The following is a 25,608-nucleotide window of genomic DNA, read 5'->3' as shown; positions in this document are numbered from 1 at the left end:
TGATTCCTCCCCTATATAACCGAGGTAAAGACAGTCGGTGTTTTTGTCATTATTTTCCATTTTGAAATAGTGTAGGCTTATATTTAGTGCATAACCAATTGTGTGGGAGACTAGACTGACAAACCCCCAAAACACAGCCCAGTTCGTCATTTATAATTTACGACCCGCAGTCAAGCTGACGGTGGCGGAAGGTCTCTCACGAATATTCTCGCGCACTGTTTACCGACAGCATCAAGCTCTCGCCGCCTGTCCACCGGTTGTTTGTTTTCAACCTGAATATTTGCCTGTGTTTGTACAGCCTGGCAGTCTCGTTTCTATTGAGTGATCAATCAAAATACTGTACATTTGAATAGGCTCCTAGCCTTTAATAGCCTATGCGATTGGCTCAGGTTTATAGCAGCTCTGTAGTCTATTTTAAAGTTTGTCTAAAACAATAATGGCGATATCGCACTGCTTCCTAGCCCAATAATGGACTAAAGTAGCCTAACGTTACTTCCTATAGTCCAAGGACCTTACATGTTCTGTTTTAAAGGCAAATTGGCTCTGGAAGCCAAAACAGCCAAATATTCCATCACAACGTGAATCGATTCTCAATTGCGGTATGGTTCTAGAAACACAAAGCCCTCTCATTTCACACCAAAATAATTTAACAAATGCAAAATACCCACTTTTACTGTACACTGTGTTAACCGGTTTTAACAGTTGCAGCTGACAGTATTTTTCACTGACAACAGTTTGGCATCTGTCTTCCCTTTACACACAGGTGTTCAGCGACGCAGATGGCTAATTGGCACAGGTTGTCCACTCTGTCTTCTGTCAGTTTTCCGTAAACAAGCGCTGTAACATGGAAATATGGCCGTGTGGGAACCCTTACCCTATAAAGGTGTATACCAATTGAAACTTTAGTTTTTAGAAAAATATTTCTCACTAATATGAAAGATATGGTCCTTATGTTTCCAAAACCTACCTTACCGCAAGCGATGCGTGTTAATGTTCAGACCAAGGGTCGGGGCTTTGTTCAACGACCCTTATGTGTAATGTAATGGAATGGAACTGAGTCATGATCAAGGGCTCAACTCAACTACTTCCATGACCTGTATCAGGACAGACTAGACACAGATAAGTAGGCCTAGGCTACACAAATAAATAACCGGCGAGCCACAGTAAACACCCCATTTTCTATTTTACAGGGAGTTCTGTTCTCATTTCCTCATCGAACGAACAGCGAGCCTGTCTGCTAAGCGTTCTGTCAACAAATACGCACTGGAAACCCGGTTTCAATTGGTACAGAATAGGAGCCCTTTTCGCTGCATACGTATGCAGACCAGAGGAGGCTGATTTTGACTGCTGCAGCCTGAGAGTGCGCAGTTACAGCAGGGGGTAGAGGGAGAACTAGAGGAGAGAGCCTGCCTAAATCTTTTCAGTCACGGAATCAAACACCGCGCACAACCGCTGCCGGATGCGGCATGATGGAAGGAAGCTGTGTAGACTTTAGTTTCTAAAGAAGAAATACCCGAACTTGAGGACACAGACTGCAGTTTTTTGTTAGAGTTCGAGGGGATTTCGACAGCGATATTAATCGCTCTTTCACCCTCGTTCTGAAATTCAGCATCTAGTGTGAAGCTCATCGGTTTCACCGGACCCTCGCGCTGCTGCGGAGGACATGAGAAATGTAAACAGAAACGTTGGATTTTAAACTGCGTGCACGTCTTAGTCCCCCTCCAAGTCCCGGGATAGCCGAGATGGAGCGGGTCGACCCGGACCGGTGCCAGGAGGCGGCGGAACCACCCATCCACGCGGTCCACGGGCCGAACCGGATCAGGCCCTCGTCCTACCGGGCACTGCGCAGCGCTGTGTCCAGCCTGGCCCGGATTGATGACTTCATATGCGAGAAGATTGGCTCAGGCTTCTTCTCAGAAGTCTTCAAGGTAAGTTGCCTATAAATTACATGTAAGAGTTTGGAGATCAGGGCCTGTCCTGTAGCCTATTCACAAAGTGTCTCAGAGTAAGAGTGCTGATTTAGGATCAGTTTTTACTTCTTGATCATAATTAATATGGACAAAAAGGTCCTGATCCTAGATCAGCACTCCTACTCTGAGATGCTTTGTGAATATGGGTCCAGACTAGCTTGGCCTACTGACTTGTTTTTTTGTGCTAAACTGTGTGGGATAAGATGGCCTACCTAACTCAGTTTGGGCATCTGAGTGTCCCTGTTAAGGTCATCATTGGTACCAAGCATGAAACATGATGACCATGCATTGTTACCTTATGCATCGGGTAACAATAGCTCGAATAGTGTAAGAGGTCTTTAGTTGACCCTTAAAGCTTGTGTTCTATACCCATTTGAAGAGAAAAAATATATTCATTTGTTTGATAAGATTACAGATTTTCTCAGGTAACCCCATTTCAATTTGGGGGGATCTCACATGGGGACACAACCCCAAGTTTTGGAACCACTGCCCTATTCCCTACATAGTGCACTATTTTGACCAGAGCTCTATGGGCTACATAAGGAATAGTGTCAATTTGTGCCACAGTCATGGACTTCATATAGTCCTAGTCCTGCTCCTGTTTCACAGAGCATTGTAATATTCATAACGTTGGGCCAGGAGTTTTTCTTTAATGTGTCCTGACCTGGAAAAACTCCAGGCGCAAGTTATAGCATATAAACTAGGGTCCTGTAGTATTTCCTGGTCAGTCACATGATCAGGAAAAACTCTGGGCCCTAGATATACCTTCAACAACTGACCTGAGTCCAGTTAACCATGACCGTAACCATGTTAAGAATCTCACTCTCAGGCCCCTTTAAAACAACTGTTCTGGGACCATGTTAGCACAGTTAACTATGGTTAAGTTATGGAAATTGTATCTTAGACCTGTCATTACAGTAGGAGCATAACTTAACCTCCTACTCTATCACACTCCCGATCACTCCTCCTCCCAGCCATGTTGCCCTTTGGCTGGGCAGTGAGCATTCAAATGACTTGGGGTTTGCAAGTGCCAGCTGTAAAGATGCCTCTCTTGATTGAGCAACCTGCCCTTTGATAACTGCATATAAATGCAAATTTGTTACTGCAGCGATTACATCGAGTCCCAATCTAACTGTTATAATGTTCAGATGACATGACAGACTGTGGTAATAGAGCCATAAATGATCCTCGCAACTCTGTGTTCACACACACACCCTCTGAAGCGTTGCATCTTGATGCTGGATTATAAACGGAGCGGCACAATACTCTTGTCATCCTGCCATCTAGTGTTATTCAGTGCCTTCTTTCTCACACACACTCTGGATCAATGGATGCTTTCCTCACAGCAGTCAGTCGCAGGCAGGTATTCATACCTCCACGCTGCCATTGTGCAATATGAGGAGGGGTGCGCGTGTCAAGACTAATCCTTCAGGTGCTGCGTTTCATCTTTTTGTGAGAGCGAGCGCTCCGTAGACCGACCTGCCTGCCGTACTGTAAGTGTTACTTCCTGTACAGGCAGGAGTCCTGGTACTTCCTTATTCAGATCATCTGACTGAATCACAAATGATCATTGTTTTGGCCACAGAAATATAATATAATTAATAGTAATTCTATTACTGTTCTAACGAAGTGAGGTGAACACACTTAGAATTAGAATGTTCCATTCTAGTCATTCTATACTGAACAAAAATATAAACGCAACGTGTAAAGTGTTGGTCACATGTTTCATGAGCTGAAATAAAAGATCCCAGAAATGTTCCATACGCACAAAAAGCTTATTTCTCTGAAATGTTTTGCACAAATTTGTTTACATCCCTGTTAGTGAACATTTCTCCTTTGCCAAGATAATCCATCCACCTGACAGGTGTGGCATATCAAGGAGCTGATTAAACAGTATGATCATTACACAGGTGCACCTTGTGCTGGGGACAATAAAAGGCCACTCTAAAATGTGCAGTTTTGTCACCACAATGCCACAGATGTCTCAAGTTGAGGGAGTGTGCAATTGGCATGCTGACTGCAGGAATGTCCACCAGAGCTGTTGCCAGAGAATTGAATGTTAATTTCTTTACCATAAGCCGCCTCCAACTTAGTTTTTAGAGAATTTGGCAGTACGTCCAACCAGCCTCACAACCGCAGACCTCATGTAACCACGCCAGCCCAGGACCTCCACATCAGTATTTTTCACCTGCAGGATTGTCTGTGACCAGCCACCCGGACAGCTAATTAAACTGGGGACTATTTCGGTCTGTAATAAAACTAATTCTGATTTGCAGGTCTGGCTCCCCAGTGGTTGGGCCGATGCCCTCCCAGGCCCACCCATGGCTGCGCCCCTACCCAGTCATGTGAAATCCCTAGATTAGGTCCTAATGAATTTATTTCAATTGACTAAATTCCTTATATGAACTGTAACTCAGTAAAGTCGTTGAAATTGTTGCATGTTATGTTTATTTTTGTATAATTCTATGGGAAGGAACACAGACCTTCCTCAGGTGTCAAGTGTTATTCTTTGGGATTTTGACAATGAGTCAGATTAACCTGTGGATACTATTTTTATGTCTCTGCCTGCGGTTTGAAGGGAGTTGTTAACTAGCGCTAGTGCAATTACTAATTAGTGTTAGCATAATGACATAGTCTACGGTATCTGCTAGTTAACAACTATACGTAAACTGAAAGAAAAATCTAATCTAAAATAAGAGTAACTCAAAGACCAGTCCAACAGACAAACCAACCAAGGTGCACCACTGTATTTTGTAATACTGTTCAATACTGGTTAATGATTTTCTAGTAGTAGGGGACCTCAATTATTCAAAATATGCGTACGACAAATGGCAAAGCTCTGTGTCATAAGTCCAGTAGGTGAACAGTATCCATTAGCATGTCGGTACCACGCTACTGCCAGCTGCTTTTGAAACCGTGTGGAAACAGTGACGGCAAGAGTGTGCCACACTGTCAACAACATTCACAAACAGCGTGAGTGAGAGTCTCTGTGTTTGTGGGAGACCCTGTGTGTGTTCGCATTTTTTATGTTTTAAGTCATTTAGCAGACTTATCCAGAGGGACTTACAGGAGCAATTAGGGCACATGGACAGATTTTTCACCTACAGTAGTCAGCTTGGGATTCGAACTAGCGACCTTTCGGTTACTGGCCCAACCCTCTTAACCACTAGGCTACCTGCCGCCCCATTCACACTCACCTGATTTTCATTGCCAAAACAACATGCAGATGTTTTCCTAGCTAAATGCTTCAAATGTCAACATTATCATATTGGTAAAATGTATATACAGTGAGGGGGAAAAAAGTATTTGATCCCCTGCTGATTTTGTACGTTTGCCCACTGACAAAGAAATGATCAGTCTATAATTTTAATGGTAGGTTTATTTGAACAGTGAGAGACAGAATAACAACTAAAAAATCCAGAAAAATGCATGTCAAAAATTTTATAAATTGATTTGCATTTTAAAGAGGGAAATAAGTATTTGACCCCCTCTCAATCAGAAAGATTTCTGGCTCCCAGGTGTCTTTTTATATAGGTAACGAGCTGAGATTAGGAGCACACCCTTAAAAGGAGTGCTCAAACTCAGTTTGTTACCTGTATAAAAGACACCTGTCCACAGAAGCAATCAATCAATCAGATTCCAAACTCTCCACCATGGCCAAGACCAAAGAGCTCTCCAAGGATGTCAGGGACAAGATTGTAGACCTACACAAGGCTGGAATGGGCTACAAGACCATCGCCAAGCAGGATGGTGAGAAGGTGACAACAGTTGGTGCGATTATTCGCAAATGGAAGAAACACAAAAGAACTGTCAATCTCCCTCTGCCTGGGGCTCCATGCAAGGTCTCACCTCGTGGAGTTGCAATGATGATAATAATAATAATAATATGCCATTTAGCAGACGCTTTTATCCAAAGCGACTTACAGTCATGCGTGCATAAATTTTTTGTGTATGGGTGGTCCCGGGGATCGAACCCACTACCTTGGCGTTACAAGCGCCGTGCTCTACCAGCTGAGCTACAGAGGACCATGATCATGAGAACGGTGAGGAATCAGCCCAGAACTACACGGGAGGATCTTGTCAATGATCTCAAGGCAGCTGGGACCATAGTCACCAAGAAAACAATTGGTAACACACTACGCCGTGAAGGACTGAAATCCTGCAGCGCCCACAAGGTCCCCCTGCTCAAGAAAGCACATATACAGGCCCGTCTGAAGTTTGCCAATGAACATCTGAATGATTTAGAGGAGAACTGGGTGAAAGTGTTGTGGTCAGATGAGACCAAAATCGAGGTCTTTGGCATGAACTCAACTCGCTGTGTTTGGAGGAGGAGGAATGCTGCCTATGACCCCAAGAACACCATCCCCACCGTCAAACATGGAGGTGGAAACATTATGCTTTGGGGGTGTTTTTCTGCTAAGGGGACAGGACAACTTCACCGCATCAAAGGGACGATGGATGGGGCCATGTACTGTCAAATCTTGGGTGAGAACCTCCTTCCCTCAGCCAGGGCATTGAAAAATGGGTTGTGGATGGGTATTCCAGCATGACAATGACCCAAAACACACGGCCAAGCAACAAAGGAGTGGCTCAAGAAGAAGCACATTAAGGTCATGGAGTGGCCTAGCCAGTCTCCAGACCTTAATCCCATAGAAAATCTGTGGAGGGAGCTGAAGGTTCGAGTTGCCAAACGTCAGCCTCAACCTTAATGACTTGGAAAAGATCTGCAAAGAGGAGTGGGACAAAATCCCTCCTGAGATGTGTGCAAACCTGGTGGCCAACTACAAGAAATGTCTGACCTCTGTGATTGCCAACAAGGGTTTTGCCACCGAGTACTAAGTCATGTTTTGCAGAGGGGTCAAATACTTATTTCTCTCATTAAAGGATTACTTTTATACTATTCCAGGTATTCCTTAAAGAGGTAGGGTTTCAAGTGTCTCCGGAAGGTGGTCAGTGACTCCGCTATCATGGGGGAGCTTGTTCCACCATTGGGGTGCCATGAGCAGCGAATAGCTTTGACTGGGCTGAGCGGGAACTGTGCTTCTGTAGAGGTAGGGGGGCTAGCAGGCCAGAGGTGGATGAACGTAGTGCCCTCGTTTGGGTGTAGGGTCTGATCAGAGCCTGAAGGTAAGGAGGTGCAGTTCCCCTCACAGCTCCGTAGGCAAGCACCATGGTCTTGTAGTAGATGCGAGCCTCAACTGGAAGCCAGTGGAGTGTGCGGAGGAGCGGGTGACATGAGAGAACTTGGGAAGGTTGAACACCAGATGGGCTGCAGCGTTCTGGATAAGTTGTAGGGGTTTAATGGCACAGGCAGGGAGCCCAGCCAACAGTGAGTTGCAGTAATCCAGACAGGAGATGACAAGTGCCTGGATTAGGACCTGTGCCGCTTTCTGTGTAAGGTAGGGTCGTACTCTACGAATGTTGTAGAGCATGAACCTGCAGGATCGGGTCACCGCTTTGATGTTAGTGGAGAACGACAGGGTGTTGTCCAGGGTCACGCCAAGGTTCTTTGCACTCTGGGAGGAGGACACAATGGAGTTGTCAACCGTGATGGCGAGATCATGGAGCGGGCAGTCCTTCCCCAGGAGGAAGCGCAGCTCCGTCTTGCCGAGGTTCAGCTTGAGGTGGTGATCCGACATCCACACTGATATGTCTGTCAGACATACATAGGAGGAGACTGATGATGCTAGGCCTGTCAGGGTAAAATCACTACTGCATTTGCACAGGGGAGATTACTGACTCAGACAGCGTTTCACAGTTTGAGTGACCGTGGAAGTCTGTGTATGCGTGTGTTTGATTGACAGGCTGGATTAAGTGTTGAGGGCTCTCCTCTAGGATCCTGTTGTCAGAGCTGAACAGAGTTCTATCAGAGGAGAGTCTGGTTGTGGAATGTCTGCCCGTTGGAAAGAGCAGAGAAAGGAAAAACAGCCGTCCTGAGAAACTACTCCTTAAACAGACTGTTACACACTCACACGCACTTACACACACACACGCACTTACACGCACTTCAAATGTTATTTGTCACATACACGTGTTTAGCAGATGTTATAGCAGGTGTAGCGAAATGCTTGTGCTTCTAGGTCCGACAGTGCAGTAATATCTAACAAGTAATATTTAAAAATTTCACAACATATACCCAATACACACAAAACTAGTAAGGAGTGGGATTTAAGACTATATACATACAGTGGGGAGAACAAGTATTTCATACACTGCCGATTTTTGCAGGTTTTCCTACTTACAAAGCATGTAGAGGTCTGTAATTTTTATCATAGGTACACTTCAACTGTGAGAGACGGAATCTAAAACAAAAAATGTTAAGTAATTAATTAGCATTTTATTGCATGACATAAGTATTTGATACATCAGAAAAGCAGAACTTCATATTTGGTACAGAAACCTTTGTTTGCAATTACAGAGATCATACGTTTCCTGTAGGTCTTGACCAGGTTTGCAAACACTGCAGCAGGGATTTTGGCCCACTCCTCCATACAGACCTTCTCCAGATCCTTCAGGTTTCGGGGCTGTCGCTGGGCAATACAGACTTTCAGCTCCCTCCAAAGATGTTCTATTGGGTTCAGGTCTGGAGACGGGCTAGGCCACTCCAGGACCTTGAGATGCTTCTTACGGAGCCACTCCTTAGTTACCCTGGTGTATCGGGTCGTTGTCATGCTGGAAAACCCAGCCACAACCCATCTTCAATGCTCTTACTGAGGGAAGGCGGTTGTTGGCCAAGATCTCGCGATACATGGCCCCATCCATCCTCCCCTCAATACGGTGCAGTCGTCCTGTCCCTTTTTCAGAAAAGCATCCCCAAAGAATGTTTCCACCTCCATGCTTCATGGTTGGGATGGTGTTCTTGGGGTTGTACTCATCCTTCTTCTTCCTCCAAACATGGCGAGTGGAGTTTAGACCAAAAAGCTCTATTTTTGTCTCATCAGACCACATGACCTTCTCCAATTCCTCCTCTGGATCATCCAGATGGTCATTGGCAAACTTCAGACGGGCCTGGACATGCGCTGGCTTGAGCAAGGGGACCTTGCGTGCGCTGCAGGATTTTAATCCATGACGGCGTAGTGTGTTACTAATGGTTTTCTTTGAGACTGTGGTCCCAGCTCTCTTCAGGTCATTGACCAGGTCCTGCCGTGTAGTTCTGGGCTGATCCCTCACCTTCCTCATGATCATTGATGCCCACGAGGTGAGATCTTGCATGGAGCCCCAGACCGAGGATGATTGACCGTCATCTTGAACTTCTTCCATTTTCTAATAATTGCGCCAACAATTGTTGCCTTCTCACCAAGCTGCTTGCCTATTGTCTTGTAGCCCATCCCAGCCTTGTGCAGGTCTACAATTTTATCCCTGATGTCCTTACACAGCTCTCTGGTCTTGGCCATTGTGGAGAGGTTGGAGTCTGTTTGAGTGTGTGGACAGGTGTCTTTTATACAGGTAACGAGTTCAAACAGGTGCAGTTAATACAGGTATTGAGTGGAGAACAGGAGGGCTTCTTAAAGAAAAACTAACAGGTCTGTGAGAGCCGGAATTCTTACTGGTTGGTAGGTGATCAAATACTTATGTCATGCAAATTAATTACTTAAAAATCATACAATGTGATTTTCTGGATTTTTGTTTTAGAATCCGTCTCTCACAGTTGAAGTGTACCTATGATAAAAATGACAGACCTCTACATGCTTTGTAAGTAGGAAAATCGGCAGTTGTAAATGAGAACCTGTTCTCAACTGGCTTACCTGGTTAAATAAAGGTTAAATAAATTTTTTAAAAAAAGTATCAAATACTTGTTCTCCCCACTGTATATGGACAAGCAGTGACAGAGCGGCATGGACTAAGATAGAATAGAATACAGTATATACATATGAGATGAGTAGTGCAAGATATGTAAACATTATTAAAGTGACTAGTGTTCCATTTCTTAAAGTGGCCAGTGATTTCAATAGGCAGCAGCAGCCTCTAATGTGCTAGTGATGGCTATTTAACAGTCTGATGGCCTTGAGATTGAAAAACAGCTTCTATCTCTCGGTCCCAGCTTTGATGCACCTGTACTGACCTCGCCTTCTGGATGATAGCGGGGTGAACAGGCAGTGGCTCGGGGGGTTGATGTCTTTTTGGCCTTCCTGTGACATCGGGTGTTGTATGTGTCTTGGAGGGCGGGTAGGAACTTGAAGCTTTCCACCTTCTCCATTGCGGTCCCGTCAATGTGGATAGGTGGGTGCACCCTCTGCTGTTTCCTGAAGTCCATGATCAGCTCATTTTGTTTTGTTGATGTTGAGTGAGAGGTTATTTTCCTGGCACCACACTCCCAGAGCCCTCACCTCCTCCCTGTAGGCCAGGGGTGTCAAACGTACGGCCCGCGGGCCGGATCAGGCCCGCAAAGGGGTTTAATCCAGCCCGTGAGATGATTTTGAAAAAAAAAAAAATAATAATAATTTTTTTTGTTGTAAAGTATAAAAATGCGCTGCAATTTTTCTATAAAATAAACTGCTGTTCCAATTGCGTCCACTGGATGACGCAATAGCAATTGTGTTAAGCAAGCAAACTGTTTATACCGGGGGAGAGCAAGTAGGTCAAGCACGTGCAGCCAATGAGCTACTTTGTTTTGCCCGCGATATTTATTACGGCTTCTACTTTTAACATTATGTGCTTTGGCACCCTCATTGCCCCAATATGTCTCTGTCAAAAAAGAGAAAAGTGGACGCAGAGTGCAGAGTGTTCCAAGAAAAATGGTCATCCTATTTATTCACGGAATTGAATGGGAAAGCTGTATGTTTGGTGTGTTCAGAGCATGTTGCAGTGCTGAAAGAATATAACCTTCGTCGCCACTATGTGAGTCTTCATGCCGACAAATATGACAACTTTCAAGGACAGCGGAGATGAGAGAAGGTGAATGAACTGTTGGCGGGTCTGAAGAAACAGCAGTCTGTGTTTACTCACAGCTGAGACATCAGTGACGCTGCAGTGAAAGCTAGCTACCTCATTGCTAATGAAATCGCAGTGGCTTCAAAACCATTTAGTGAGGGTGAATTTGTAAAAACATGCATGATGAAGGCAGCGGAGATTGTGTGCCCTGAAAAGCGGCAGGCTTTTGCAAATATCAGCCTGACAAGAAACACAGTTGCAGACAGGATTTCCGATCTTTCAGTGGATTTGGACAGCCAGTTGAAGCAAAAAGTAAAGTCATTTATTGCGTTTTCGGTTGCAATTGATGAAAGCACGGACATTACAGATGTTGCACAACTGGCCATTTTCATCCGCGGAGTTGATGACACATTGACCGTCACCGAGGAGTTCGTGGAGTTGGTGCCGATGACAGATACAACGACAGCAGCTGATATTTTTACCGCACTCGTCGGCGCGCTGGACAGGGTCGGAGTGGACTGGTCCCGCGCTTTCAGCCTGGCTACAGATGGTGCGCCCTCAATGATCGGGAAAAAAGCAGGCGTTGTGACAAAGTTCAGAGAGAAAGTGCAATCTGCAAATGGAGGATGTGATTTTTTGACTTTTCACTGTATTTTGCACCAGGAGGCTTTGTGTTGCAAGTCATTAAAGATGGATAACGTCATGAAGGTGGTCATCCAAACTGTTAATTTCATCCGATCCAGAAGCCTGAATCACCGTCAGTTTGACAGCCTTCTCAGAGAGAAAGATCACATCTATGGCCTGCCATACCACACTGAGGTAAGATGGTTAAGCCGAGGTGCTGTGCTGAGGCGTTTCTTTGATTTACGAGAAGAAATTGAACAGTTCATGGAAGAAAAGGGCAAACCAGTGTTAGAATTTCATTCCGCAGAATGGATGCAGGACCTTGCATTTATGGTGGATGTTACAGAGCACCTGAATAACTTGAACAAACAGCTGCAAGGGCGCAACAAAGTTGTCACGCAGTATTATGACAGCATACGTTCTTTCAAGTTGAAGCTGTCATTGTGGGAGACGCAACTTGCCGGTGGTGATGCAGCTCACTTCCCCTGTCTGAAAAATGTGTGCGCGACCCAACATGTGGCAGACATGAAGCGGTTCAAAGATGAAATAACGGGACTGTTACGGGAGTTTGAACAACGCTTTCAGATTTATGTTTATGTTTTTATGTTGCTGTGCTATTGTTTTTAATTGATTTTATTTGTATATTTAACCTATTCTTGACTCTGTGGTTCTTGCACTTGTTTGGGGAACAGGATTTCATTCTTTTTATCTACATTTCTGCCTGAGAAATGACACCCTGATATAGTTCTGTGATCTGTGAAACAGTTCTGTTAATCACTGAGGCATTGTGTGTTTGTGTTCTTTTTCTTTAGAATTTTCAAATAAACTTGACGTGTTTTATGATTAATAGTGATGTTGTGCTTGTACTATTTTGGACACACTGTCCTCAGGCTCCAGCTTTATGTTGTATGTTGATCGTATTAAAACAAAGAAAACAATCTGAAGTTGTTGTTTTTATGTTATATATACCATGATTTTTCCGGTCCGGCCCACTTGGGAATAGATTTTCCTCCATGTGGCCCCTGAGCTAAAATGAGTTTGACACCCCTGCTGTAGGCGGTCTCGTCATTGTTGGTAATCAACAATGTTGGTAAACACACACACACACTCACATGCACTTACATACTTGCACATGTTCACATACACACACACACACCTACCTCTGTCTGAGTCAGTAATCTCCTCTGTGCAGACTCAGCAGTGATTTTATTTTACCTAGACAAACCTAGCATCACACACACACACACACACACCTATCCATCATCGAATGTCACCCATGTTTGTGATCTGTTACAAAGAGTGACATTATGAGTCAGTCAGGCTGTGTTCATTGGCTGTGGATCTGGGATTAGGAGGAGGAGGCGGGACTTCGCTAGCACAGCACTTTCCCTGCTTCTATTATTTCTCCCCTCCAGGCAGGGCTTGTGCTCCTGTCAATCAAGAGGTGTTTGTTATTGTTTCACATGTAGACTATACACACATGTGCGCACATACTTGGTATTTAAATACATGTGCGCATACTTGACTTATTTACATTTTTCCCTGCGCTGTGTGTTTACACGCCCCGTGTCCCCACATGTTCTGTAGTGTATAAGGAGCTTGTTGTCCCTGCTACCCCCATATGGGATGTGTTCATTTGGCACCGCACTGGGGGAAAAAACTGACTTAAACAGGGAGTGAGTGACTGCCTGGACACATTTTCTGTTGCAAAACATTTTGCTACGGTGTGCCCTAATGAACATGATCCAGGTGGTTGTGGAGGTGTGACTGAAGGAGGACTGTGAGTCAGCCCAGAGAGAGAGAGAGGAAAAAGATGTAGTGGACAATGTTTCTACTGTGGAGCAGTAGAGAGAGACTTCTTTTGATGTCCAGAAGCTGCATGCTCTTACTTGTTCCTGCAAGGCTTACCACACACACACACACACACACACACACACACACACACACCGCAAGAGCGGGGAAGGGCTGTCATAGCATTCGATACTGAAGTTGTCGTGTGTGTGAGGAGCTCAGTACTGATGTTGTGCAACACACTCCTTACCATTTAGTGTATCAGGTCCTGGTCTAGAGTTTAGACACTGGATCATGTTCTATTTAAAGGCTCCCCAGGAAGACAGTCAGGTCCTCCCTGCTTGTTATTATGGACCATGTTCAGCTACCAGCCTCACATGAATCCCCTGGTCTCACACCAAGAAAATGAAGCTTTTAGCCAAATAGATCTGTGAGAGTAAGATTTATTAGGCGTCTCCATGTTCCTGTCACTAGAATGCTGATATCACACCTACTCCCTGTTTAGCTGTGACTGGAGCACTGACACACACACACACACACACACACACACCTGAGGTAGACTCTCACACCACATTGCCGTGGCAGAACTATTTTTGCTTGTGGTCACTGGGCAACAGCCTGTATCCATGATTACTGAGCACTTGTTTATTTGAGCTGAAATTCTGCATGTGGACGGGACAAAGCAGATGGCCTAGACAGAGACAGACAGCACAGCCCTACCTGGTATAGTGATGGCACAGCCCTACCTGGTATAGTGATGGCACAGCCCTACCAGAGACCGTTCAGTTCTGCTATTTCAGCAGTTGGCTCATGTCTGCGTTATGGTGTTTATGTGCGAGTGCGCAAAAGTGTGTGTGAGAGCGAGACTATTCTGTATGATCCTACTGGCCAGGAGTACATCTCTACTAATGTAGTTAAATCCTATAGACAGATGTAATACATTAGATGGAGGAAGAAACCATGGAGCTAATCCTCAGACGGTACTAGCTCTTACTGGAAGTGGGGTCATAAATGTGTAAAGGCACAGATTGCCTCCATACATCAGCAGTGGCCACTCCACAGAGTGTGTGGGAGTGAGTAAGTGGTGTTTGCCTCTCTACCCTTCCTTACCCTATCTCTGACTGCAGTTCAGAGGAGGATGGCCCTAATAGTGACTGGTTGACTGCATGCTGTAGCCTTGAATTAGGAGTTAGAAGCCAGAATGTGTTTATCTCTCTGTCTGCTAGATGTGACACACACACTCTTTCTCTCACACAGTCACAAAATGAATCACACATTCACACACACACTCTCACATACTGACAAACATGACATGTACACCCTCCCACTCACAGTACTAAGTGGACTGTTGGAGTCCTTAGTGGTTATATATCTGCTGTTTATGGTTTATTAGTTAGAAGGGCAGGAGTCCAAGCCCCTCAAAACACACTCAGACATATAGGGGATGAGACACCAGATCACCATGGTGACCACCAGACAGACTCTCCAACAAAACACCCAGCTTGGCCAGAATAGAGCCTTATAGTCCAGTCTAGGATACTCTGGGCTAGGACACTCTGGGCTAGGACACTCTGGGCTAGGACACTCTGGGCTAGGACACTCTGGGCTAGGCACTCAGGCGCAAACACACATTCTACAACTTGATACAGACAGTCCGGAGAACAACGTTTTGGACCAATAAGATCTCACCTCACTTCCCATTCTTTCTCACAGTATAGTTGATGTTCACTGCTTGTCCAATGGTGTCCTTTCTCTAATGCTGGTTGTCATGTCTGTATCATACGGATGGTCTCTGACCCTAGTGATGGTTCTCTCACCTCCTGTCTCTCTGCAGGTGCAGCACCGTATCAGTGGGCGGGTGATGGCTCTGAAGATGAACACCATGGCCAGTAACAGGGCTAACATGCTGAGGGAGGTCCAACTGATGAACCGCCTGTCTCACCCCAACATACTCAGGTCTCTTCGACTTTTATTAAAACACACTCTGTGCATATCCATATGAAAGCTTTGGTCTAAATGGGAAATCCTCAGTTTACACATTTAAACCATGCACTTATAACGCATTGTAAGACTTGTCATAAGGCATGTAGGGTGACCTCCAGTTATGTTTTCTGATAATCTTCCTCTCTCCTGTCCCAGGTTTGTAGGGGTGTGTGTTAATGAGGGACAGCTCCATGCATTAACAGAGGTAAGATCCCCTCTAAACTAGGGTAGACTGACTGACTAGGATGTAGAAACTATTGGACAGATTGAACTACTTTTAATACCTGATGCTTCCTTCCTTAATGGTCGTCATGGTTACGCTGGGGGAATATTTGAAGTAGAGACAGTTATTTGATTTGATGCGTGTCATGGTTACCGCTCTTGCAAAAAAAAATGTATCTCAATGGAGAATAACCTGTAAATAAAGGTTAAGGAAACCTGTCGTTTGACATGTGTGTGTGTGGTGTTGTCATGGTTACAGCAGTCACCTGTTTTGATTGACACTTGTCTGTGGTTGTCATGGTTACTTCCAGTACATCAACGGGGGTAACCTGGAGCAGCTGCTGGACAGTGACCGGTACCTGTCATGGTCAGTCAGGATGGGCCTGTCTCTAGACATCGCTAGGGGCCTACAGTACCTCCACAGCAGAGGCATCTTCCATAGAGACCTCACATCCAAGGCACGCACGCACGCACACACACACACACACACACACACACACACACACACACACACACACACACACACACACACACACACACACACACACACACACACACACACACACACACACACACACACACACACACAGGTACACTCACTTATATGGATACACATAATGTCGGGTAATTGTACATACTTTGGCATGCACACGCGTGGCACGCTACACGTACACACACTCCTGAACACTAAATAGTGCATACTCAAGTACACACAGCTAACTGTAAATGGATTTACCAGGGCCCAAATTCATAAAGCTTCTCAGAGTGGGAGTGCTGATCTAGGATCGTTTTTGCCTTCTGGATCATAATGAATAAGATGACATGGAAAGCAGCAACCTGATCCTAGATCAGCACTCCTACATTGTGAATACAGGTCCTGACCTCTGTCTTGCTGGTTCTGTCCTGTAGAACTGCCTGGTGCGTTGGGACAGCGACCAGTGTACGGCCGTGGTGGGGGACTTTGGCCTGGCAGAGAAAATACCAGAGTACAGGTCAGTAGAGTTTATTCATCATCCATCTATCAACACAAACTGATTAGATAACACACCTGAATGGCTGCTCGACCTTTCTCTTTCTTTCTCACGCTTTCTATCTTGATAGCTCACGCTATTATATCTGCAGTCACTCTCTTTTGCTATCGCCATTAATCTTTTGCACTCTTGCACTCTCTCTCCTCTATCCCTCTCACCTCATTCCTTCGCTCCATCTTGCTAGCTCTCGCACTTGCTTTCGCGCTCTCAGACGAGACGGTTACTGAAACCCCAGGTAGAAGTTGCCTGTAGACACAGCTCTAGGATCAGCTTCCCTTTCCCAATCCTCACTATAATGCGTACAGAAACACCAAAAACTGACCTTGTATCAGTGTCTTGGGTCTAAAAAATGAATATTAATCACACTAAAGCAGAGTCCCATTTTCCAAAGAATGCGAGACACTGTTTCCCCTGAAGAAGTTGTGGTTTGCCCGCTATGTGGAACTATGTGTGAGTAAGCCCCTGTTTCAGGGGGGAAGGGGTGCATCGTTCGTTGACTTACTGCGACGGTGTCAATATTTAATCCGGACGGATTTTGACACACACACTCGGACTCCAGATATCATTCATTTATAATGCTAACATTAACACCTCATATGTTGTATTCATCGCTCCAGCCTGTTTTAATCCGCTCAGCTTCTTCCTTTTGACGGGAGTTGGTGTCCTGCTAATTGTTTAGAAGTTGCCCATAGGCCATATTGTGCACAGATCCAGGAACAGATGGACACACATACACCCCCCCCCCCCCCCGGCCTCTTTAACGTGGTAAATGGGTCTGTATCCTTTTTGTAAACACACTGTGTCTGAGAGGAAGCAGCTGTCGCGTTAACCCGTGTTGGTGTGTGTGTGTGTCTTGGTGTGCACCGTTTCCTCTCGTTTGTCTACGGTCACCCCAGTGTTTACCTTGTGTTTGTTTATGTACAGCCATGTTGTGTTGATGCACCACAACTTGTTTTTGTTTATTTATGGTGCTGTAAGGACGAATTGAACTGATTTGACGAAACATTAGTATTAGGAACCAATGAATGCAAAGTCTGCTGTATGTTGATGACCTTCCTCTAATTCTGCGTTTGTCAACATGAGTACACTTGTCAGTGTGTTTGCACTAACCCTGTTTGTCAGAGAGGGAGAGAGACGGAGATGGAGAGTTCAGGAAAGCTTTCCAAATATGGTCAAACTATTCAAGCACACTTGGTCTCTTTCTCTCAACCCTCTTTCTCTCCCCGGCTGAATGGCAACCCTCTCTCCCCGGCTGAACGGCGACTCTCTCTCCCTCTCTCCCCGGCTGAACGGCAACCCTCTCTCCCCGGCTGAACGGCAACTCTCTCCCTCCACTTTCCCAGATGGTGTTTACACTGGGAGCTCTGACTGTTAGTCTGTGTTCCACTTCTTCTCTCTCCTCTTCCATCTCTCCCCTTTTCGCTCTTCCTTTCTTTCTCAGCTCCCATCACTTTCCTCACTGTTTATGCAATATCATGGCTCACAGTGAGATGGAAATAGCACAGAGAGGAAGTGACTGCCAGCGGGGGGGGGGGGGGGGGTGTTCAGAGCATGCGCCTTGCAGTGACGTGTGTTTATGTCTGCCCCTTTATGCCTTTACACACGCACTAGATTTACCCCATATAAACCTTCCTTTTGGGAAGGTTGTTAATGAACTAGAGCGTGATGAAGCTAGCTGCAGTCTGTCTGTGTGCTGTAATAATGGCTCCGGGGTTTCCCCTAGGTTCAGGTCTAGGATCAGATTCCCCTCCCCAATCCTATTAGTGGGGAAAATGCAAAGCTGACCCTAGACCAGCATCTAAAGGGAACTTCACCGCCTGTAATAATGTCCAGGCCTGTCTTCCTCTGTCTCCCTCCACAGTGATGAGTCAGACCAGGAGCCTCTGGCTGTGGTGGGCTCTCCCTACTGGATGGCTCCAGAGGTACTGCGAGGCGAGATCTACAACGAGAAAGTGGACATCTTTGCGTATGGTATCATTCTGTGTGAGGTCATCGCTAGGATACAGGCTGACCCTGATGTCCTCCCCCGCACAGAGGTATGAACGCAACGCGCACACACACACACACTAGCGCACACACACACTAACACACACACTAGCACACAATCAGGGTTCACAATATTGTATGATGTGGCATAGACTGAACATGTCTCCCCCTTCTGGCCATTGTATGAAACTGCAGTGTAATATCTCCCCTCCGGCAGTAAGTCACAGTACTTTCATTGAAGTCGCTGACCGTTAGTGACTGCAGTGAGTACAGCAAATCAGAGCTCATGTTGGCATCTCCCTAGGGCTCTGTTTCACTGAGTGATGCTCTTTCCCTCTCTGTAGGACTTTGGTCTGGACATAGAGACGTTTCAGCACATGGTGGGAGACTGTCCCCCTGCCTTCCTGAGCCTGGCGGTCACCTGCTGTAACGTAAGACACACTCTCTTACACACACACAAATCCTCTTATACCTTTTCCCTCCTGTTGTTCCCCCTTATTCATTCTCCTTCTGTTGTTCCCCTTCTGTTGTTCCCCTTCTCATTCTGTTCCCCCTCATTCCTTCTCCTTCGTGACTTGAGTAACTGACTCTTTTATTTAGTATTTTTAACAAATGTTTATCTTTTTCTCCACTCTCTCACTCAGATGGATCCAAAGCGTCGCCCATCGTTCTCAGCGATCGTAAATGAGCTGGAGAGGAGAGAGACGGAGAGGACGCAGAAAGATGAAGCGGCACTAAAGGGTGTGTGTGGCTGTCCTGGAGGGTATGGAGCACAGGGAGGTCAGCCTGAAGGGGTTCTCCAAAACACAACTGTGTTCAGACCGGAGTCATTAAGACCCAGCTGTTGATTATGAGCTGGGGGAGGGGTTAGGGTTTTGTGGTCATCTGTTCTTCTAGGGGCTAAGAAGAAATGCTGCTCTGTAGGTCCAAGACTTACCGGACTTAAATATTTATTATCCGTTTGATGATAAATTAATAATAAAGTGGTAGTTTTTTCAGTTGAGCTCTGTGGGATGGGGCCTAGCATAGGGACATGTCTAGGAATTATATATACTGCTATTTTTTTTTAAAGCTTATTTCTCAATTTTGCGCACATTTGTTTACATCCCTGTTAGTGAGCATTTCTCCTTTGCCAAGATAATCCATCCACCTGACAGGTGTGGCATATCAAGAAGCTGATGAAACAGCATGATCATTACACAGGTGCACCTTGTGCTGGAGACAATAGGCCACTCTAAAATGTGAAATTTAAGAGTCAAGTTTTGAGGGAGTGTGCAAATGGCATGCTGACTGCAGGAATGTCCACCAGAGCTGTTGCCAGAAAATGGAATGTTAATTTATCTACCATAAGCCGCCTCCAACGTTGTTTTAGAGAATTTGGCAGTACGTCCAACCGGACTAAAATCTGCATACCACACATAAACATTCCACATCCGGCTTCTTTACCTGCGGGATTGTATGAGACCAGCCACCCAGTGAGCTGATGAAACTGAGGAGTATTTATGTATGTACACTGCTCAAAAAAATTAAGGGAACACTTAAACAACACCATGTAACTCCAAGTCAATCACACTTCTGTGAAATCAAACTGTCCACTTAGGAAGCAACACTTATTGACAATACATTTCACATGCTGTTGTGCAAATGGAATAGACAACAGGTGGAAATTATAGGCAATTAGCAAGACACCCCCAATAAAGAAGTGGTTCTGCAGGTGGTGACCACAGACCACATCTCAGTTCCTATGCTTCCTGGCTGATGTTTTGGTCACTTTTGAATGCTGGCGGTGCTTTCACTCTAGTGGTAGCATGAGACGGAGTCTACAACCCACACAAGTGGCTCTGGTAGTGCAGCTCATCCAGGATGGCACATCAATGCGAGCTGTGGCAAGAAGGTTTGCTGTGTCTGTCAGCATAGTGTCCAGAGCATGGAGGCGCTACCAGGAGACAGGCCAGTACATCAGGAGACGTGGAGGAGGCCGTAGGAGGGTAACAACTCAGCAGCAGGACCGCTACCTCCGCCTTTGTGCAAGGAGGAGCAGGAGGAGCACTGCCAGAGCCCTGCAAAATGACCTCCAGTAGGCCACAAATGTGCATGTGTCTGCTCAAACGGTCAGAAACAGACTCCATGAGGGTGGTATGAGGGCCCGACGTCCACAGGTGGGGGTTGTGCTTACAGCTCAACACCGTGCAGGACGTTTGGCATTTGCCAGAAAACACCAAGATTGGCAAATTCGCCACTGGCGCCCTGTGCTCTTCACTGATGAAAGCAGGTTCACACTGAGCACGTGACAGACGTGACAGAGTCTGGAGACGCCGTGGAGAACGTTCTGCTGCCTGCAACATCCTCCAGCATGACCAGTTTGGTGGTGGGTCAGTCATGGTGTGGGGTGGCATTTCTTTGGGGGGCCGCACAGCCCTCCATGTGCTCGCCAGAGGTAGCCTGACTGCCATTAGGTACCGAGATGAGATCCTCAGACCCCTTGTGAGACCATATGCTGGTGCGGTTGGCCCTGGGTTCCTCCTAATGCAAGGCAATGCTAGACCTCATGTGGCTGGAGTGTGTCAGCAGTTCCTGCAAGCGGAAGGCATTGATGCTATGGACTGGCCCGCCCGTTCCCCAGACCTGAATCCAATTGAGCACATCTGGGACATCATGTCTCGCTCCATCCACCAACGCCACGTTGCACCACAGACTGTCCAGGAGTTGGCGGATGCTTTAGTCCAGGTCTGGGAGGAGATCCCTCAGGAGACCATCCGCCACCTCATCATGAGCATGCCCAGGCATTGTAGGGAGGTCATGCAGGCACGTGGAGGCCACACACACTACTAAGCCTCATTTTGACTTGTTTTTAAGGACATTACATCAAAGTTGGATCAGCCTGTAGTGTGGTTTTCCACTTTAATTTTGAGGGTGACTCCAAATCCAGACCTCCATGGGTTGATACATTTGATTTCCATTGATATTTTCTGTGTGATTTTGTTGTCAGCACATTCAAGTATTTAAGATTATTTCATTCATTCAGATCTAGGATGTGTTGTTTAAGTGTTCCCTTTATTTTTTTGAGCAGTGTAATAAAGCCTATTTGTGGGGGAAAAACTCATTCTGATTGGCTGGGCCTGGCTCCCCAGTGGGTGGGCCTATGCCCTCAGAGGCCCACCTATGGCTGCACCCCTGCCCAGTAATATTAAATCCATAGATTAGGGCCTAATTTAGTTATTTCAATTGACTGATTTCCTTATATGAACTGTAAAATCTAGACATTGTTGCATTTATATTTTTGTTCAGTATAGATAGACTTTTACAATTACTGCAATAGATGGGTATACGTATATGGCAAGTATTTTAACACATTTATTAGATTTTATATATGCCATGTAAGGCTCATTGCTAGCCATGTATTTTTTTTTTATTGAATAAATCGCTCTCTCATTCAGCATCTCTTTCTCCAGATCTCAGCCCACTACGGAGACACTCCCTCTGTCTCCCCGGCGACCCTCGCCTCTGCCGCAGCAAATCAGACATGCTCCCTCCGGCCACGCCCCCCACTCTGGCCCCTCCCACCCGTGTCAACCCCTTCTCCCTGCGAGAGGACCTGAATGGAGGCAAGATCAAACTGTTTGACACGCCCAGCAAGTCAGTCATCTCTTTAACGTTCACCTTACCCCAACCTCTGGACCCCTGTACCACCCCCTCACCCTCAGACAGAGAGGAGGGTGGGGGTATGCCCCGAGGAAGGCTCCATAGACGCTGTCTGTCCCTGCCCTGCACCCCTCCTCCAGATCTCCTGACCCCCACGAAAGACAATACCACAGAGAAAACGGGTGTATCGCCACCGGACGCTGAGAGGAATGGAGAGAACGAGGTGGAGGAGGAGAGGGGAATCGTGGAAGAGAGGTTTACCTTTGAATCGGAGTTCGTAGTCGAGGAGGATGTGGAGAGGAGGAAGAGCAGCGAGGGCCTCACTGCCGATGACTCCGGGCTTCCTCTCGACCCAGAGGTGCTGTCATTAGACCAGCTATGTGAAGAAGAGGAAGTGGACACAAGCAGCCTGGAGGAAGAACCCATGGACTGCACCAGCTCCCCTGACACTCTAGATGGCACTCTCCCTACATACCTGCCTTATTCCAAACCCTCCCCACCCACCTCTACTACATTCACCAATGGCTGGGGTAATGTTCCTCCCATATCCAATGACCCTCCCTGCCTGCCCACCCTCCCCTTGCCCTACCTGGGATTGGGGGGCACCAACGGGTACCACTCCACTCCTGGGGGGCCCGTAGGGGGCTCGCCGTTCGGCTCTGGTAACGGCACCGAAAACGGTTCTGGTCCCTCTCTGGAGCAGGAGGAGGTTATCTCATGTTCCGGTTGTTGCCTGGCGGGGTTCCGGTTCCCCTCGCTGTGTTTCCGCGCACCCTCTCGCAGGAACCCCTATAAGAACCTGAACGGAGACAGTACTGAAGCCAACCGAAGGCTGCTATATAAAGGGCCTAAGGGGCTACCGTCCTCCCCTACCAACCCAGAGCCTGTCCCTGGCCTAGCCCTGCCTGGGGCGCAAACATAGATACAGAATGCCCCTAACCACAGATCTAGGATCAGATTACCCAAATCCTAACCATGTTTCTTAGGAGGGAGAGACTCAACTGACCTTGGATCAGTGCCTAGGGGCTACTTCATTCCAGTACACAAACGGACATGGGAGAGGTATAGCTGCTGGTGTGGAGGCACTGCTGTGCTGGTGGCCTATGAGTGATGGTGTAGCGCCCTCTGCTGGACTGAGGCGGTAATAATTGTAATAACGCTGTACTAATCTAACCAACGAGTATAACCTAGTATAATGCTGTACTGACTGTAAAGGGGAGTGAGCAGAGATCCCACTGATTCCTACATAGGATGCAGGCTGGTAGACTGACTGATTCATAAAGAAGCAATGACAATACTTTCCCTCAGCATGGCAACACTTGTATTGGTCAGAGCCATATTTAAATGATTTTAAATCAAGTCAATTACATGGCTATGGTATTGGACCAATACCCTGGGTTATGTATCTTCTGATATCCTCCTATCATGGGGGTCTATGGCTCCTTCCCTGACAGTCAGTTGTAAACACTCTTTTTGATTTACTGGCGGTGGTGATGTTACTACCATGAGGAATATTATGAAAAGTGTTATGAATGATTAATGTTATGATTTGGATGTTTGATACTGTCTGTCTCAATGGGCTTAGGCTCAGCAGTTTGCCTTTGTGTTCAGACAGCTGTATGATGCACCCTGGAGAGGCCATGAGCAGGGCGGTGTGTACCAGTGTGAGCCATACTGTTCTGTTGACTGATACAGTATGCGACTGTCGCTGTATGATGTATTTTATGGTCCTCTAACAGCACTTCCTGTATTATATTATGACTTGTTATTATTATTTTTGAGAATGAATGGTCAAAGACCCACTTCAACAAAGCGATGTATAGATTAATATTATTTAAAAATGGCATTGAATAAAACTATAGAATGGACAGACTGTCCGTGTGAGTTATTTTTTCTCTTGCTAGATTGTAGGATTTCTTGCCAACTGCCGGTACACACCGGTCATGAATATCTAAGAAGCATAACATACACTATAATAAGTAGTAGTGGGTCATTGTACAATGTACAGATGTAGGATCTTAATTTGATCACCCTGTTGCAGGGGAATTTTCCTGCAATGCAGGACATTTAAAAATGGTGTATGTGAGGTTTAAAAAGGCTTCTGAAGTTTGAAATTTCCCCTTTTTGAAATTTCAGACTTTATTTTCTCTAATGAAAAATGTATCAACCCCAACAGAAATGTCTTAATTATAATTCACATTTCCTGTTGCTGCATGATTATTTCCCTGCTGTAGCAAAGTGGTTAAAATTAAGATCCAACATTGTACTGTACCAACATTACTGATACAATGAGTGACTCAAAACAAGACACTTATACTTACACAAAGCTTGCAAGGTGGTTGTCTTTCCGTCTGTTTCCTGCTCACTCTCTCTATACCTTCTGTTTCTCTCTCCGGTCTCACGGCTTGCTGGCCCAGTGCATTCAAAATAGGTTTTCCTGTGTTTTTGTACAGTGCCTTCAGAAATGTTTTGCAACCCTTGACTTTTTCCACATTTTGTTAGAGCCTGAATTTAAAATGGATTACATTTAGATTTTGTCACTGATCTACAGACAATACCCCATAATGTCAATGTTTTTAAGACATTTGTACAAATTAATAAAATGTTAAAGCTGAAATGTCTTGTAAATAAGTATTCAACCCCTTTGTTATGGCAAGCCTAAATAACTTCAGGAGTAAAATGTTGCTTATTAAGTCATACTATGTTGCATGGACTCACTGTGTGCAATAATGGTGTTTAACATGATTTTTGAATGACTACCTCATCATTTTACCACACAATTATCTGTAAGGTCCCTCAGCCAAGCAATGAACTTCAAACACAGATTCAATGGCAAACACCAGGGAGGTTTTCCAATGCCTCGCAAAGAAGGGCGCCTATTGGTAGATGGGTAAAATAAAGAAGACATTGAATATCCCTTTGAGCATGGCAAAGTTATAAATTACACTTTGGATGGTGGTATCAATACACTCAGTCACTACAAACATACAGGCGTTCTTCCTAACTCAGTTGCCGGAGATGAAGGAAACTGCTCAGGGATTTCACCATGAGGTCAATGGTGACTTTAAACCAGTTCGAGTTAAATGGCTGTGATATGAGAGAACTATAACATTGTAGTTACTCCACAATACTAACCTAATTGACAGTGAAAAGAAGGTAGCCTCAACAGAATAAAAATATTCCAAAACTGTTCTGTTTGCAAAAAGGCACAAAAGCAATGTGGCAAAGAAATTAACTTTTTGTCCTGAATACAAAGTATTATGTTTGGGGCAAGTCCAACACAACAGATCACTGAGTACCACTCCATATGTTCAAGCATGGTGGTGGCTGCATCATGTTATGGGTATGTTTGTCATATGCAAGGACTAAGGATTCTTTAAGGATGAAAGGAATAGAGCTAAGTACAGGCAAAGTCCTAGAGGAAAACCTGTTCAGTCTGCTTTCCAAACAGACACTGGGAGACAAATCCACCTTTCAGCAGGACAATA

The 25,608-nt window shown here is 45.6% G+C and overlaps 1 protein-coding gene across 1 annotated transcript; it reads left to right on the top strand.

Annotated features, from left to right (window-relative positions):
* Positions 1–1,326: 1,326 nt before the first annotated feature.
* On the top strand, positions 1,327–23,988 carry LOC311113152 (dual specificity testis-specific protein kinase 2-like). The gene is made up of 9 exons (XM_084156322.1): positions 1,327–1,928; positions 15,091–15,212; positions 15,396–15,444; positions 15,773–15,919; positions 16,371–16,453; positions 18,354–18,528; positions 18,823–18,909; positions 19,123–19,219; positions 21,931–23,988. Exons 1-9 carry the CDS (start codon positions 1,743–1,745, stop codon positions 23,040–23,042), a joined length of 2,058 nt encoding a protein of 685 aa, XP_084012448.1. The 5' UTR covers positions 1,327–1,742; the 3' UTR covers positions 23,043–23,988.
* The last annotated feature ends 1,620 nt before the right edge of the window (positions 23,989–25,608 follow it).

The sequence above is a fragment of the Coregonus lavaretus genome (genome assembly GCF_964263955.1).
Source record: "Coregonus lavaretus genome assembly, chromosome: 39".
NCBI lineage: Eukaryota > Metazoa > Chordata > Actinopteri > Salmoniformes > Salmonidae > Coregonus > Coregonus lavaretus.
Note: the sequence above shows the minus strand (reverse complement) of the source record. Positions and strands in the feature narration are given on the sequence as shown.